The sequence below is a fragment of the Pagrus major genome, chromosome 10 (genome assembly GCF_040436345.1).
Source record: "Pagrus major chromosome 10, Pma_NU_1.0".
Taxonomy (NCBI): domain Eukaryota; kingdom Metazoa; phylum Chordata; class Actinopteri; order Spariformes; family Sparidae; genus Pagrus; species Pagrus major.
In genome coordinates, this window is record NC_133224.1 from 10,855,291 (window position 1) to 10,870,692 (window position 15,402).

The 15,402-nt window shown below is 44.0% G+C and overlaps 1 protein-coding gene across 2 annotated transcripts in view; it reads right to left on the bottom strand.

Annotated features, from left to right (window-relative positions):
- The window catches only part of LOC141003248 (insulin receptor substrate 1-B), a 48,169-nt gene extending 35,577 nt beyond the window's left edge, over nucleotides 1–12,592 (bottom strand). Inside the window, exons 1-3 of one of the 2 annotated variants that reach the window (XM_073474545.1) lie at nucleotides 11,731–12,592; nucleotides 255–376; nucleotides 75–170 (exon numbers count right to left, since the gene is read on the bottom strand). In XM_073474545.1, the coding sequence (XP_073330646.1) occupies nucleotides 75–170; nucleotides 255–376; nucleotides 11,731–12,079 (567 nt within the window). In that variant the 5' untranslated portion in view covers nucleotides 12,080–12,592. Of the gene's footprint in view, nucleotides 1–74; nucleotides 377–11,730 lie in introns of both variants that reach the window. The other variant, XM_073474544.1, reaches the window with a different exon arrangement.
- Nucleotides 12,593–15,402: the final 2,810 nt, after the last annotated feature.

The window sequence follows — 15,402 nt, forward strand, 5'->3', positions numbered from 1 at the left end:
TAAATGCTCTTAATGTATGTGGGATTGGAGGGTAGGACTGCTAACATAAAGGGGACTGCAGATTACAGGCTCACCTGCATCCAGAACTCGCCCGGGCCTGTCACGGCAGAGCGTCCAACCTCGACGAAGAAGAAGTTCTCTGAATGGCCACAGCGTCGGACGTTCATCAGCTGCAACACCACAGCAGCAGCATCAGAGTTGAGCTTGACAAAGTTGACTGTCTTGTCAGTCAGGCAAAGGCGGTAGATGCCCACCAAGTTCTTGGCTTGACCCAGGCCTTTGGGCCACACTTTCACCTGCCACACCTCTTTGAATGCAGGTCCAGGATTTGGCACTCCATAGTCCCCTGCAGCCCCGCTGTCGGTGGGGTTCTTACCTTCAGGGACAGACAGAGATAGAAGTACATTAAAAGGTTGTTGGGGTGAAAAAAAGAAAAGGATACGACTGGATACTAAGAAACAGAGGTAGTTAAAGTGTAATATAAAAGGAGTATTTATGGCGAACACTGCTGCTGCAATAAAGCAAAGACATGACCTTCATGCATCTGTGGAAAAAGGGAGCACCAGGTCAAACTACCATTATTTACCTGTTAGTGGAGGGCAAGGTGCCTTTATTATGTAAGCTCTGCTGATATTGAGCTTTTCACTGATTTTCAAACCAGATCTGAGTTCAAACGAAGCATGCAGGAGCTTGTGAGGCGTGTTCGCTTTACCTGCAGGCTCCATACCTGGGGTCTCATTCGTCAACCACACACTGACATCCTGACACTCACACACACGCAAGCACATATACCAGTGTGGAAAAATTAACCTGTTGACAACTAAAGCCCCGCACAAGAGTGATGACTATGAGAGAAAAGCAACGGTTGTGGAAAAACACCAACTTGGAAAATGCTTACAAGTGAATCTTCTCCAAACCAAATGCAAATACAAGGCCAGAAAGCTGAGAGAAAGCACTCAATGAGCTCCTCAAGAGCCTTTTTTCCGGAGCTGCTCTCCTCACAATAAACTGGCTTTGTAAACTAATAAAACCTAGTGTCTTTTAGTAGGAGTACAGGCAGTCCATTCACCCTTTGTGTTAGGTATTTTGTATTCAGACAGCAGGGAATTACTGAGCCGAGGTAAAACAGGAGAAGGCTCTTGGTGAGATTTGATCCTGGGCTGGTACGTACCATACAAAGGCAAAGGACTTTGCCACTTAACAATATTTCACCGCCTGTGTGGTGTTTTAAGTCACTGTATTATTCACAGATCTAAAGCAGGAAATGTGCCCATTACCCAAGAAAATTACATTAATTCTATCATGCTGTGTAACTCATTGTCCACATGAATAGATCACAGATTTACCTCTAAGCTCTTGTTTTTTTTTTTTAGTTGCAGCCACAAGGGCTCTCACATCTGTTGACTAAAAGGCACAGGATTATAGGAACATTATGATGATGTGACTCATGTTTTAGGGTGGATTCTTATTCTTCTTTCAAAAAGGGAACCACCCTAAAATGTTCCTTAAACATGGCCCCTTTCCTCCCCTGTACTACATTTCAGAGTGTTCAACTGACAACTACCAATATACAACAGAGAATCAATCAATGTCATCATGACAAGACTTTAAGAAGAGCCTCACCTGTTCCCTTCATGGGAACAGGATGTTCTTTGTGCAGTAATGGTGAACTGGAGCACCTGCCTTATCAGACTACCACATCTGGCACATTGAAGGACTGACAGGACGAGTGTCTTTTTGACAAACAACTGAAAAAAAAGATCGAACTTTCACAAAACTTGTGTGGTATTCTACTTTCAGCAAAGATTTAGGCCCAATCAGGCTAATCACAGTGCACGCCGACCGCGGAATCACAAATATATGCTTGTATGTCTGCATGCGTTTGTTCTTCCTTTCCCATGACTCTCCTGCAAATCCTACAATGACAACCATATGTAGACAAGAAATCTCAGCATGCACGGTGGACGCCATATCAACTGAGCTTCCGTTATGACAAACAATCCTCTTCCCAAACTTGTGATTGCAAAAGACAGAGAAGCCTGATATGTCGCTGTGTCTTCTTCCAGTTTACTTCCCCAAAATTGGAGGATCGCTCACAACTTGAAAGCGACTCAGAATAGATGTTTTGTTGAAAGCCACGGAGGGCTGTGGCTTAGTGGCTGTGTGTGTGTGTGAAGGCACTCCCCCCATATTAGATGACTCACTCAAGGCCATGCATGGCTGTTTCATGTACTTGCTTTTCTCTGTGTGCGAGGAGCCCTGTTTGCCTCCTCGAATTAGATTTACAACAGGAAGGGATGGTTTGGGGGATTTTTCAGCGGGGACTGAGGGAATGAGGGACTCCGGGAGATTGCAAAGAGATACCAGAGAGCCATTAAAGGAGGGAAAAGGAGGGCATGTTAAAGAATCTCTAAAGAGGAGAGTTAATTCTCGGGATTGCTTTGATTTAAAAAAATCTAATTACAGGCTTTATTTAATCTAAAATTAAACTTTTAAGCCCGTTTCTTCTTGAAACTGACTCAGACTGCAGTGCTGCATGTTCCTCGAAGAGTATCTTTTCATTGTCAAGAGCGCGTTTAGCGTGTCTTTAGGAGAGCACAAGTGTGTTGTTTGTTTTGAGTACAGTGCAGCCTGAAACCTCAGCTGTGCCCTCAACAGCACTTCCACACACACACACACACACACACACACACACACACACACACACACACACACACACACACACACACACACACACACACACACACACACACACACACACACACACACACACACACACACACACACACTTCATCTCAGGGCCACTCAGGCTGCGCACACTTACCGACAACTCTCAAAAGCACTGAAAACCTTTAAGAGGTTTGCCAAGACTCCTGCAGGGGTGCAGACTGATTGAACATTACAGACCCTTCTTCGTGATTACATAAAGCCAGGGTTGATCCTACATGGAGCCGTATGAATTATAGATTGCCCCTGGCTCTTCTCCAGGGGACCTTCATGGCAATGTGGAGCTCGGCGGAGGTGGCTGTTGAGAAAACTGTATTTTTTCCCTCTTGCTTTGCATAAAAAGGTTATCAGCCGGTCAACTTCCGTGCAGACACCCCTATACGCAACATAATGAACCCTCACAAAAACATTTAAAATGGCCCTTAGCAGGAGATGAATCTAAGGATTAAAGGCCGATGCACATGAAAGCAAAACACACCTGGAGGTAATAAAGCATCTGCTGGTTGAATGAGGGCGATGCGTGCAGGAAAAACCTCCAGCCAACCTTGATACAACCTTGAGGGAGGGTGTATATAAAGAGTTCATACAAGGTGACTGTATTTATTTAAAAGTTTCGTCGTCTCGCCTCGTTTTAGCAACCTGAAAACAACTTACACTGGCTTATTCACGCACTAGTTGTTTACTTCACTTTCGCCGCCACCGCACATGAAACTGTCAGTCTTACGTGTGGCTCGAGAACCTAACGCGGCCAACATTGCTGTCTATTCATGCCGATTTATTTGCCGTGCTCGAGCTGCCTCCCTTGAGAACATAGAGTGTACATAAAGAGGCCATAATCTAACCCAATTTTCTCCAACTGCGATTTTAAATACGAGTTGACTTATTGCCGTTGAGGCGACACTGCGTCTCCCTCGCTTTCTCATTGCTTTTGTGCTATAAGGGAGTGCATGTTTAGGGGGGGTATAGGGGTGCCATATTTACCCCAAGGGCTGCCAGATGCCTGCTGGGATATTGACAGTTCCCCCTTGAGTGACAGCCTGATTATTGTTATGGTTATCACATGAAGCCTAAGAAAGTAGGTCTTCCATAGGGGTCTTTGAAGGCCTGTGGATTGTATCAGCTCACCCACTGCAGGGACAGAATGGGGGGTATTGTTATTGAAGCAATGTGCCACTGGGTGGGAATCTATCTGGTTCAAGATGGAGTTTAGGCGCTAAAAAAAACACCAATGTATAGCGTCTCCACTGCCTTGTAGTGCAATGTAGGCTATCACAATTTCTTGCTGTGCGTGCTGCGATTTAGAAATGCAAGAAGAAAAAACATGTAATCCTATTTATAATAATGTACATAATGTGTAAAGAAATGACATTAAAATATATTATTGGGTGCGTCTAAATTATGTGCTGGTGCACCTAAATGAAAAAGTTAGGGGCTCCAGTGCAACCAGTGTAAAAAGTTAGTGCACGCAGACAGGCAGGCAGATATGTAGGTAGAAAGGAAAGTGGGCATATGAAATGATTGGACGGACTTATTACAGGCCTGCGACAGCAACAGGCAGGTTCTTATTCTTTTTTTGTTGTCTTTCTACAAATATAACAAAAAATGCTTCTAAAATAAAATGACCAACCCTCGGTTTAAGTTACAGTCAAGCGACACCTTTTATGTAATGCACTTCTGTGAAAAAAATTGAATGACTGAAATTTATAGCAAGATTCACAGTGTAATCCCTCTTCTTAGTTAGCTAATGCAGCCTGTAAATCAGGGAAAAACTACTCTGGCAATGAACCGGCTGGCTCTCACTGGGTTCTGTTTCAAGTTTCTGACCTCACTGCCCTAGCACGCTGTGCTGTGCCATAATACCGCAAAACAAAGCACAGGAACTTCTGAGGGCTAAACCCCAATTTTCTACCCCCTTTCTCTGCTACTGTGCCCCCATCCTTACCGCTCCCACTGCCATACCGGGTTACCATCGCGGATAGATGGGGGACAGCTGTGCAGTTCTTTGTCCTGGCATGTATTTCAGAGAGAAAAGACAGTGAGCCACCCAGCAGTGAAAACAGTTGGTCTAATCTCTGGCTGCCATGTGTACCCACTTTCTTCTTTTTCAACTCCTCCACTTCCTATCTCTACATCCATCTCTACCAGCTGTAATCCCCCTAACTGGGCCCACTTTCGGGGACACGATGCTTCCCCAACACATGTGGTTCATGTTAGTCAAAAGAACACACACTCACACAAGCGCATGAAATTATCGGTGACGCATCCAAGGTTTTCCCGTCCCCTGACAAGACACGCAAAAAAAGCTCTGTTTAAGTAATATGAAGCAAAATCGGCTCAGACAGCTCACCAAACTGGCAGGCATCTGGAATTTTGCAGGCGAGACTGGCTCAGAGTTAGTAAACATTATATCAGGTCATAACAGGCGAAAAGTCCCCAGTGTCATTTTAGGGCTTAACTTCCAAAATCGTGAGTATTTTTTTAAATTTTTTATACAAAATCATGTGCAGTGTTGAAAAATTGTCTAATAAGTTTCCTCTTGCACAAACTTTCCAAAGTGGATGAATTGTTTTTTTCAGAATTGAACTATTCAATGGCCTCTCCAAGTTCAGTTTTAACATCAAAGTACTCTTTTAGGTAGTTTTACAGCAAACACATTTCAATTAAGATTTATGTTAAGTGCCCTCTAATCACATAAATACGACTTTTTGCGCACTGGTGCCCCATCACATACAGCTGGTGCCCTTTTTTCGCCCCTAGCCCTCAAACATCCTGAGTCCACCCCTGTTCATGTACACATGAACGTACTCAGAGGCACATGTACCATTCCAGGCCTTCACAGGGCCAAGGCAATGCAGCAGGCTTGTCCCCTAATGCTGCAGAGAGTGGTTCAAAGGTTTAGGGATTTAACTTTTATACCTATAAGAACTGTAAAGGAGCTTTAGGAAGGGTGTGCATGTCCAAAAGAAATAGGAAACTCTCCAACTCAAACACCCTGTATACATTCCTTTGACAGAAAGCTTTATACCACTTTCACCTCATTTTTACTTGACAAGCCTGTGTGCGTTTTTACATTTTCAGATTTTGGAAGACAAAAAACAGAACGAGACAATTCAAATTTGAACAATTCCTGCTGGGATTCCTCCTGCTGTGTGTCTCGACGCCGGTGTTACAGTACATCCAATCAGTGCAGGATTCTTGTATCACATCTCCTGGAGGAATAGCACACCAGGCAATGAGGAAGGTTTCCACTGATTTCCCTGCATGCTCCTCGTGTATTCACTACAAGGCCGGTAAATCCCAACTCATGAACTTCCTGACCTCCACTACGACAGCGATAATGGGCTCTAATCAACCAACAGCAATCAATACGGCCCCCCTATAAAAGGCTACTATGCGTTTAAAGCCCTGCAGCTCGACCGTGCTCGACATATGGGTGCTCATTGACTAAATGGGTCTTGTCGCCCCTGGCCCTGCTTTGCTGTCGATCAAATCCGAGCACTTAATTGACGGGCTGCTTCGGACCCCAATGCAGACATGAGGAGGAGCGCTCGAGGCCGTTTCAGACTCATGAGGTTTAACTGTGACTCGGATTCTAGGAGCTGCAGCGTCGCGACAAACCAGAGCTGGCCATAATAAAGCCAGGCTGTCCCGCTTGTCGTGTTAAATTAAATTAAAGGGTGTTAATGTGTGCAAACTATTTATGCAGAGGAAATGCCCTGTGGCAGCTCACCGCTTTTGAGCCAGGATTGGAGCTGTAAGGGATGAAACAGTAAAAATAAGACATGGTGGCACTGAAATGATCACTTTATAAACTCTAGATTTCATGGCTCCCCTCGTCGCTCCCTCCTCTCGAGCTTTGTTAGCACACAGCCTCTGCTGTGCCACCAGTCGCTGACCCTCGAGGCAATAATTACTGCCTAATTAGGGAGATGAGCAGTGCTTAAGCGCGGCTTAACATTTAATCGGCCCGCTCGGCGAACCACCGGTGAGATCCAGATCTCATTGGTCAGAGCTGCCAAATGAAAACACTCCAGAGCCACGGACTGTCTTTCTAGTTCATAATCAAATACACATCATAAAGAAAAGTTCACTCAAAAAACATATTTTCCTCAAAACATTTCTGACGTGAGAGCTTTGCTGTGATCTGCTGAGGTTTGGATGTTGGCTGCAGTGCAGTCTGACACGACTGCATTTGTTTTGTGGCACTTAAAGTGTCAAAAATTACATCACGGTAATCTACAGAACTGACTGGAAACAGCTTTACAGTGAAGGAGGAACTGTTCTCAATAATTAGCATGAATAATCATAACATTATATTGGAAAACAGATGTTGTCTCTCAGTGTTTTAAATCAAATTTTTGGGGGCTTTGAGCGCAGAAAACTAAATTCCATGGAGATTTACTGTACTGTAGGGACGTCAACAAACCTCCGAAGATCACAACAAAACCATCTGTGCTCTTGTTTGGGGCTGCAACGAAAGACTGTTTTCATTATTGTTTAATCTGACGATCGTTCATTCATTTTGTTCAGAAAATCTTAGAAAAGAGTGAAGAATTCATAATATAAAATGAAGGGGACGTCTTTAAACATCTTGTATTGTCTGACCAAATGTCCAAAAATCAAAAGACATTTGGTTCATTCTCATATGCCTCAAAAAAAGCAGACATTCTTCAATTTCAGAAGCCGGAACCAGGGACTGTTTGACATTTTGGCTTTAACCAGTTAACCAGTAAATCAAAGCCGTTTCAGCTCTCCTCTGTTTTTAAGTTTCAAATTTCCCAAAAAGTCCCTGCTCGAGGGGTAGTACGTTCCAGAAGTGCAGGAACTTTAGGGTTGGGGTTTGAAGTGCTGAACATTTCTGATTACTCATATGCTCACAGCCTCTTATTTCAGATACCATTTTCAAAATCTGCAGCTGGTTTGTTTTTTTGTTCGTTGAGCTTCGACACATCGACAAGGAGAGAGTCTGCGACAGATGGACCGATGTGGAAGTGCGCTCAAAAATGACGTGTGAAGACATTTGTGGTCTTGTCATACGTCAGCCGACTCATTTGTCTAATCTATGCGGTTCTTAAGATCGTGGTCCAAACGCTGTTTCCTCTGAAACGCCGATCCAATAGCTGTTGCGTCAAAAGAAATAGTATGAGGAACTGTCGTGGAAGACAGCCTTTTCCAAGCGTCGCAATTGTCCCCGCCCGACTTTGAAACAAACATGAAATGTTGTTGGGGTTAATTTAAATCACAGTAGAGCTGCAAGTAATGATTATTTGCATTCCTGTTTCATCTGTTTGGTAATGTTTTACAGGTTATAGATTTATCAGAAAAGGTCAGAAAATAGTAAATGTGTGTATGTGTGTATTTGTGTTTTCATGATATGGTAGTAATTTATAAAAATAGTTGCATATTCATTTCCTGTCAGTTGATCAATTGACCAGATCAGAGACAATCTTGTCACACTTTATCTGCATTTTGCTACTGTAGCAGAGGCAGCCTTTTGTATGTGTGTGTTTGGCTCGTGTTTCCCTCTCATTCTCCAAAGTGTAACTCCATATTGTTTTATTGAGGTCAACAATTCCCGAGGGGGTGTCGTGAGCTGTGGCATGGTTTCCCCGGCAAACGTCAATCGCGGGCCGCCCCTCTGCCCATTTCGTCGAGGTTAAGCCTTTACACACTCGACTGCCTCCTAATAGTTGAGCAAATACCTGCCCCCGAGCCTGATACTGTACTCGCTGCCCGAAAGGGTCTTACTGGACTCAGCTGAATAAATAACTGAGATCCTAATATCGCCCTGCACGGCAGCTGGCTCGTGTTTGTGCAATTACTGCCGGCTTGAGGGGGAGGCCGTGCGATACTGGACGTTTCCTGGGCTGCTTTAGGTGAGTATCCCAGGCCTGAAGCTCCAGAGCTGCAGTGTACGACAGCATGTACAGTATTGTGCTTCACTGTACGCATGCTGGGGAACCTCTCGCTGTGCACACTCAAAGCAATTATTCCAAACTTCAACACATAACTTTGATTCCACTTCCAGCGGAGGCTCCGCTGATAGCTTCACCCCCCCGTAGGGCTTCATACGAGCAGCTACACAGGTATCAGATTGAAGGAGTGCCCCTGGAAAGTATGTGAAGACATACAGTGCAGCATCTCTTGGCTCTGCCGGCTGTGAATTCCTCCGTCTCCCCACTGGGACCAGTGGGGGGACGAATACTTTGACTGTTGAGCAGTGACAGTGTGTGTAGATGAGGAGGCGGGGGGTGTGTGCGCGCGGGGGTTCAATCAACATCCAGACACGGAAGACTTGAAACAGTGTATGAGCTGCACATACCAGAGGAGGGTTATTACAGGCAGGAATCCTGACAGTGTTCGGTGTGTGTGTGCATTTAAGCTATTTTCGCACATGCAGGTTGAGGCAGCAATTGGCCATGACCGCTGAACAACTCCCCCTCTTGCAGAACTCTCCCTAAACAAGCCTGAATCGTGTGTGTGTGTATGTGTGGCCTCATTTTTTGTATGAACAGAAACTGCAGCACATACCACAAGAAAAAGCCTGCTGGTGTGCAGCGTTTACGCAGCAGCCAGCCGCAGCTCTTTGTCACTGTCAGCGAGCGAGGGTGATTTACAGGAGGAACCCAACACTTGAAGCAACAAAAGAGGGAGACGAGGAGAGCAGAACACCGGTCCTGTAGTTTCAAAGAAGACTCACGATGATGGCCGAGCCGGCTGCTGCTTGTCTGGTCTCCTTGGCAGGCCGACAAACTCACCTGCTGAGCTGCAGCTTATAAGGCCAAGATTTCTTTACGTCTGACCTTTACACACACAAGCACTCAACTTAGTGGCTGCAGATTGGATTATTTGAACTTTTTTTTTTTAAGGCTGCAAAGTCAGTGTCCTGGATCTCCGCTCCGACATCTGTCCGTTCACTTTCCCATCTTTTGTGGAAACTTCTCAAACACTTGGGAAAAGTGGGCTACACACACACAAACACACAGAGGCTGTTCGTACCTGGCATTAACGTGCCTCTCGAGGGGCTACGTGTGATCGGATCTCACTTCGCTGCTCTATATGCAAATAAACACATGCATCTTTAGGACAATGGATGTTTTGCACACAAAGAAAGAAAAAAATTCATATATAGCATTTTGCCGAATTTAAAAGAAGGCCCAAACAGTTGAGAATTTGATGTAGACAGCATTTAAAAAAGCTTATAAAGTTTCTCCTAAGTCCAAAACTCACAAAATTAAGCGATTTTTTAAGGGAGTCTGGCGATTTTCTCCACAGGTGACAAAGAAGTAGACCAAATTGGCTACGACATTTGTAATTTTTGACATTTACCTTGAATGAAATGTCTTCTTTCATAAACTTAATGTAAATGGTGAAATCAGTCCAAACAGTGTTCAAAAAGCTGCAAAATGTTGGGAGGCAAGACGAACTTTAAACACAGAAGCAGACAGGCGATGCCACGACAAATGCACACTTCTTACAAGTAAAGAAACAACTTGATGTATTGCATTCAATGCCGAATTTACAAGAAGACACTAACGATTTAGAGATTGCTGTATCTTTGTTCTGCAAAGTATTTTTAAGTTTGTCCTCATGCAACAACTCTTAAAATTGCATGATTTGTTAAGGGAGTCTGGGGCTATTACGGTTTAATGGTTGGAATGGTTGAAACAGTGCATTCACAAACATCTGCTGCTAACACTTGCAGGATAGGAGCGTCCCAAACATTTACAGCGAACTAAATGGAAATCCAACAGCGTGTAATTCATTCTGCCTGTTGTTGTGGCTTCTTCTTCTTCTTTTGGAGAGGAAGTCAGCTGAGAAGGCGGTCCGGGACACATGTGTGTGCACACTGCCTAAAGAATGTGGATCTCAACCACTTGTGATCAGATCACTCAGGACGGATGTTAACACCAGGTCTGAACAGGGCCGGGGATCCAGTTGTGTTAAAGCAACAGGGGGAGGAAAAATCTTGTCACCAGGTCCGAAATGTGCAGGTTTCCCACCAGCAGCATGCGTTTTTTGGGGTTTTTTTTTGGCGCTCCTAAATCACCTCAACCTTGAAACAACTGGCTCTGAATGAAAACATATCATTCTCTCTCATCAGGTGTTTTATTTCCCTCGTCAGCCACATATCAGCTGTTTGAAGCACCTTGAACTCATATCTTCATTTGCTGAGGTTGCGTCATCGTGTGTCCCTTGTGGCCTGTCTGTCTCACAGGGAGGTGGGGGGAGAGCTGAACAGGTGACTTAAAGTCACACTGTTGCAGGGACAGCTGTGTTTACACAGCGGCATTTGAGAAAAACAGACATGGGTGATTTTTTTTTTTAGGGTGCGAACAAGTCACCCAATGAACTTAATATGCATGTTTAGGTGCAAATGTGCTCCTCTCTGGCTACTTTTGGAGACTTCTTTCTCCCCTCCTCTCCTCCATGGGATCAATGCCTGGTGTAATATTGCTGGGTCAGCAGAAAAAAGCAGAGCAGGCAGAGTAAACAAGAGGGCAGGGTGTGTTTGAGCAGTTGACTTGGGAAAGAGCTTGCACACAGGAGGCCCACAGAGAGAAACTCAAGAAAGTCTGGAGCACAACTGGAGGCAAATATCTTGAGCTGACACCGGCGTGATAAGGACTGGTGGGGAGGATAAGCTCCACGGTGCAGCCTGGTGTTTACACACACACTCCCGTCAGAGGAGGCTTGTAAACAACCCTGACCTGGTTGGAAAGTGTCAAAATGAGCAGCAAACACCTTAAAACCCACCCAAAATTAAACAAGGAATGAGAGTGCACTGGCTCCGACTATGTAAACTTGAATCAGGCTGTAATGGTTTTGAGAAACACTGGAATGAGGCATGTCCCGATCTGCAGTGCGCTCCTGCACGCATTGCCACGTTTCTCCTCTCATGCAGGAGCCTCATAAACTATTGAGCGTGCATGCACGAGTGTGTGTGTGTGTGAGTGTGTGTGTGTTGTTGTCGTGCATGCACGTGTGTGTCTGTGCGCTTACTTTTGCACTGCAGCTCCACCATGGCCTGGTACCACTCGTCCTGGTCCGCCTCGTTCTCCGCGGCGATGGCGAAGCTCTCGGCCCGGGTGTACAGCACGATCATGTGCTTGTTCTTGGAGTCGGCCCGCTTGTTGATGTTGAAGCACGTCTCCAGAGCCAGAGCTTTCTTCGGGACGGGGGCCTTGCCGCGGAATTTCTTCTCGCTCTCGTAGTACTCCAGGCGGGCCGGGCCGCGCTCCGAGGCGGCGCGGAGCACGAAGTAGCGCCGGTGCATGGACTTCTGCTTGCGGAGGTAGCCGCTCTTACGCACGTCCTCGAAGCTCTGGGGCTCGCCGGCTTGGCTCTCCATGATGCTTCCTTTAACTCCCGCGAATAAAACAAAAAAAACAAACCCTCTTCTCTCACCTCTTTCTCGTGTTTCTGCAAGTTTCACAGAGGTGCTTCAAACATCCCCCGGCTTCCGCCGCCCTCCCTCTCTCCCCCGCATCAACGTGAGAGGGGAGGCACACACGGGCTCGCAGCTCCCGCGGAGGTTAGACCCGAAGCACGGCTGCACCTCGGAGAAGTTTTCCCCTTCTTTCTGGTAGTTTTTCTCTCCGGCGGACGGGCACAGGAGAGCACATGCGGCGCAGCGCGGCGCGGAGCTCCTCCTACTCTCCACTACAGGCTACTACTACTGCTGCAAGTGTTTCCAAGCGCCGTCTGAGCGGTTTAATGCCATTTACTGCACATCACGGAGCACACAGCCCGTCCTGCTGCACACACTGCCCGGCTCTCTGACTGTCTGTCCCCCCGCCCCTGCCCTGCTCGGCCCGGCTCCGGTCTTGTAGCTGTAGAGAGGAGAGGAGCGGAGCGGAGCGGAGCAGCTACCGTGGAGGAGCAGGACTGTCACTCACCGCTCCGTACTAGTACTCTGGAACACTGCCGCGTTCACGGAGCCTCTCCGAGCTCGGACAGCGGAGCTCCACATTTTTTTGTTTTGTGCAGTCCAGTGTTCTCTGCCAGGATTTAATGATAGGTTCAGATGGATTGTTTAGTTATTAAATAGGAAATCACAGCAGCCAGAAAAAATCAAGCAAATAGGACAATAAAAACATAAATAACTGCAATCATATCTAGAGAAAGTGAATAAGCATGCTCAACATTTACTGTGATAGTGCCCTGAACATGAGGCATGGTTATAAGCCATTATTACTAAGATTTGCCCCTTTTTAAAAAACCAAATGAAAGACTGCTCCTTTTTCTTTTGCTTTCAAATAACCAGTTTTATGGTCCTTTTATTTATTTTATCACACTGATATTGATTTTGCCTGTACTTTTTATAATGTGTGTATAGTAGTATACTAGTATAGTAATATAGTTATGTACAGGTATGTAAAATATAGAAGTGTATGTATGCTGCTTAAACCAATAAAATTAGACACATTTGTAAGTTACTGTTTTATGTGTGTATTTGGCGAAACACTTTTTTTTACACCGTGTGAGCACCATCTATGAATAAAGAAGTGTATTATTTCTAACAGGATTGTGTCAGAAAATATGAAAGCGTTGGTCCTCTGACATAGTCACTAATTCCAGTGGACTAAAGATAACATTAGGTTACACAGGATTGAATCTTGGACCATCTATTAATGATGATAATGATGATTAATGATGACGTCCAGTAACAGTAACGTCAAGTAATAAATTAGGTTTATTATTTCTTTCCCCTCCAGCAGGTGTTGTGATTGCTCCCCCTGGACACATGTATATTTTCAGAAGTTATGTCCAGTATATTGTTTAATATATTCCAAAATAAAATACACAACTTAGCTTTTGAATCTAATTTCTTTATCTTATCAATCATGTATACTTTTCTGCTACAACACGTGAGTGTTCCCATTTATTGCATTGCATTTTGGGAGTTCATCTGAGGTTCACTCAACTGAGAAACGATATTTCCCACAGGCTGTGAAGGCAGCACCTCTTCCAGTGTGTGTGTGGAGTAATATTTCAGTGTTGGCTCTCACATGAGTCCATACTGTTCTATTTATTGTAAAAAATCCCCCTCTGTGCTCTGTTAATGTGGCAGCATATCAACTTTTAACGCACCAGTCTAAACATTTACTGCATCAAATGCAGCAGGAGGACACGTGTATGTATTTAAAATCTAGATTCACAGTGATCTCATGAATCCTATGTAAATACATTTGTTTTAAGTGTGATTATTGACTTCTCAGTGCTGCACAAACATGAGATAAAGCTGCTGTGACTGAACAAATGAGGCGTTTCGAGACGCCTCGTTTCCACCTCCTCTCAGACTGTCTGAGTGAAATGACTTTGATCCGTTTCGACTGTCTGGCTCAGCAGTGAATCCTCCACCTCTCACTGCTGCACGGATGTAGTAAATCCCATCCCATCACAATACTGATGCACGGAATGCATATTATTAATGTGCATTGGGTTTACTCTGAATTTGAAATGACAGTAAATAATTTAAAATGCTCCAGTAGTAGTCACTCTGATGGCAGTACAGGGGTTTCTATCTTTGTATGCAGTATCTATGTTGTTATGTAATATGCATCCATAAGTAACCTTGCGCACGAGGTCAGAGGAAAGTGGAGAACACGCGCCCCCTGCTGTTGGTAGAAACCAGTACAGCCTTTAAAACAAGTTTTTTATTTCACTCGGGAATTTAGGATATAATCTGTGTTTTCAGTGTTTTTAAAACTATCCAAAAGTCATACTTGAGTAAAAGTAAAGATATCCTGTTAAAGTATTAGTTTGGTGAAAGTAAAAGTCACCCATACAAATAGTCATTGAGTAAAAGTATCTGCTATTAAACATACAAGTATCAAATGTAATTTTCTGTGAATAAATGTATCAAAAGTACAAGTACAAGTCAATTCTACATATATTTACATGTATGTATTTACTGTATACTTGATGAATTATCTGTTCTGATATTCAGCATCTCTGTAATTATCAGTAAGTGGGTTTTTTTTATTGCATATCAAATAAACTACTTTAAACATGTATTACTTTAACTCTGACACAGGATACAATCTGCAAAGTAACTAGTAACTAAACTTATCAAATAAATGTAGTATAGTAAAAAAGTACCATATTTACCTCCTAAGTGTGGAAGTGTAAAGTAGCAGAAAATAGAAAGTAAAATACAAGCCAAAACCTAATGGGGTCTATTTTGGGCTGAGACTCATCCTCCATCCACGTTTCACGGAAATCTGTTCAGTAGTTTTTGTGTAATCCTGATTACAAACCAACCAGAAAAACAGACACGGGTCAAAACATAACCTCCTTGGCAGAGGTAATGACATTATTTGAATTACATTTTATATTTTTCTATGTGGTGCTCTGATGCAGCATGTAATCTTCAAAGTAACTCAAGTTATCACATACATGTAATAGAATAAAAAGTACAATATTTGCCTTTAAAATGTAGTGAAGTGGAAAAATATATAAGTACAAGTAACTTAAAATTGTACTTCAAGAGTTAAGTTCGCCCAAAAATGAAAATTCTGACATTATCTACTCACCACCATGCCGACGAAACTTCACCTGACTTTCCATCTGCATGGAGGTGAGTAGATAATGACAGAATTGTCATATTTGGGTGAACTTTTCCTTTAATCGTCATTTTATGAACACATAAAGAAACACTCAGAGCCAAAC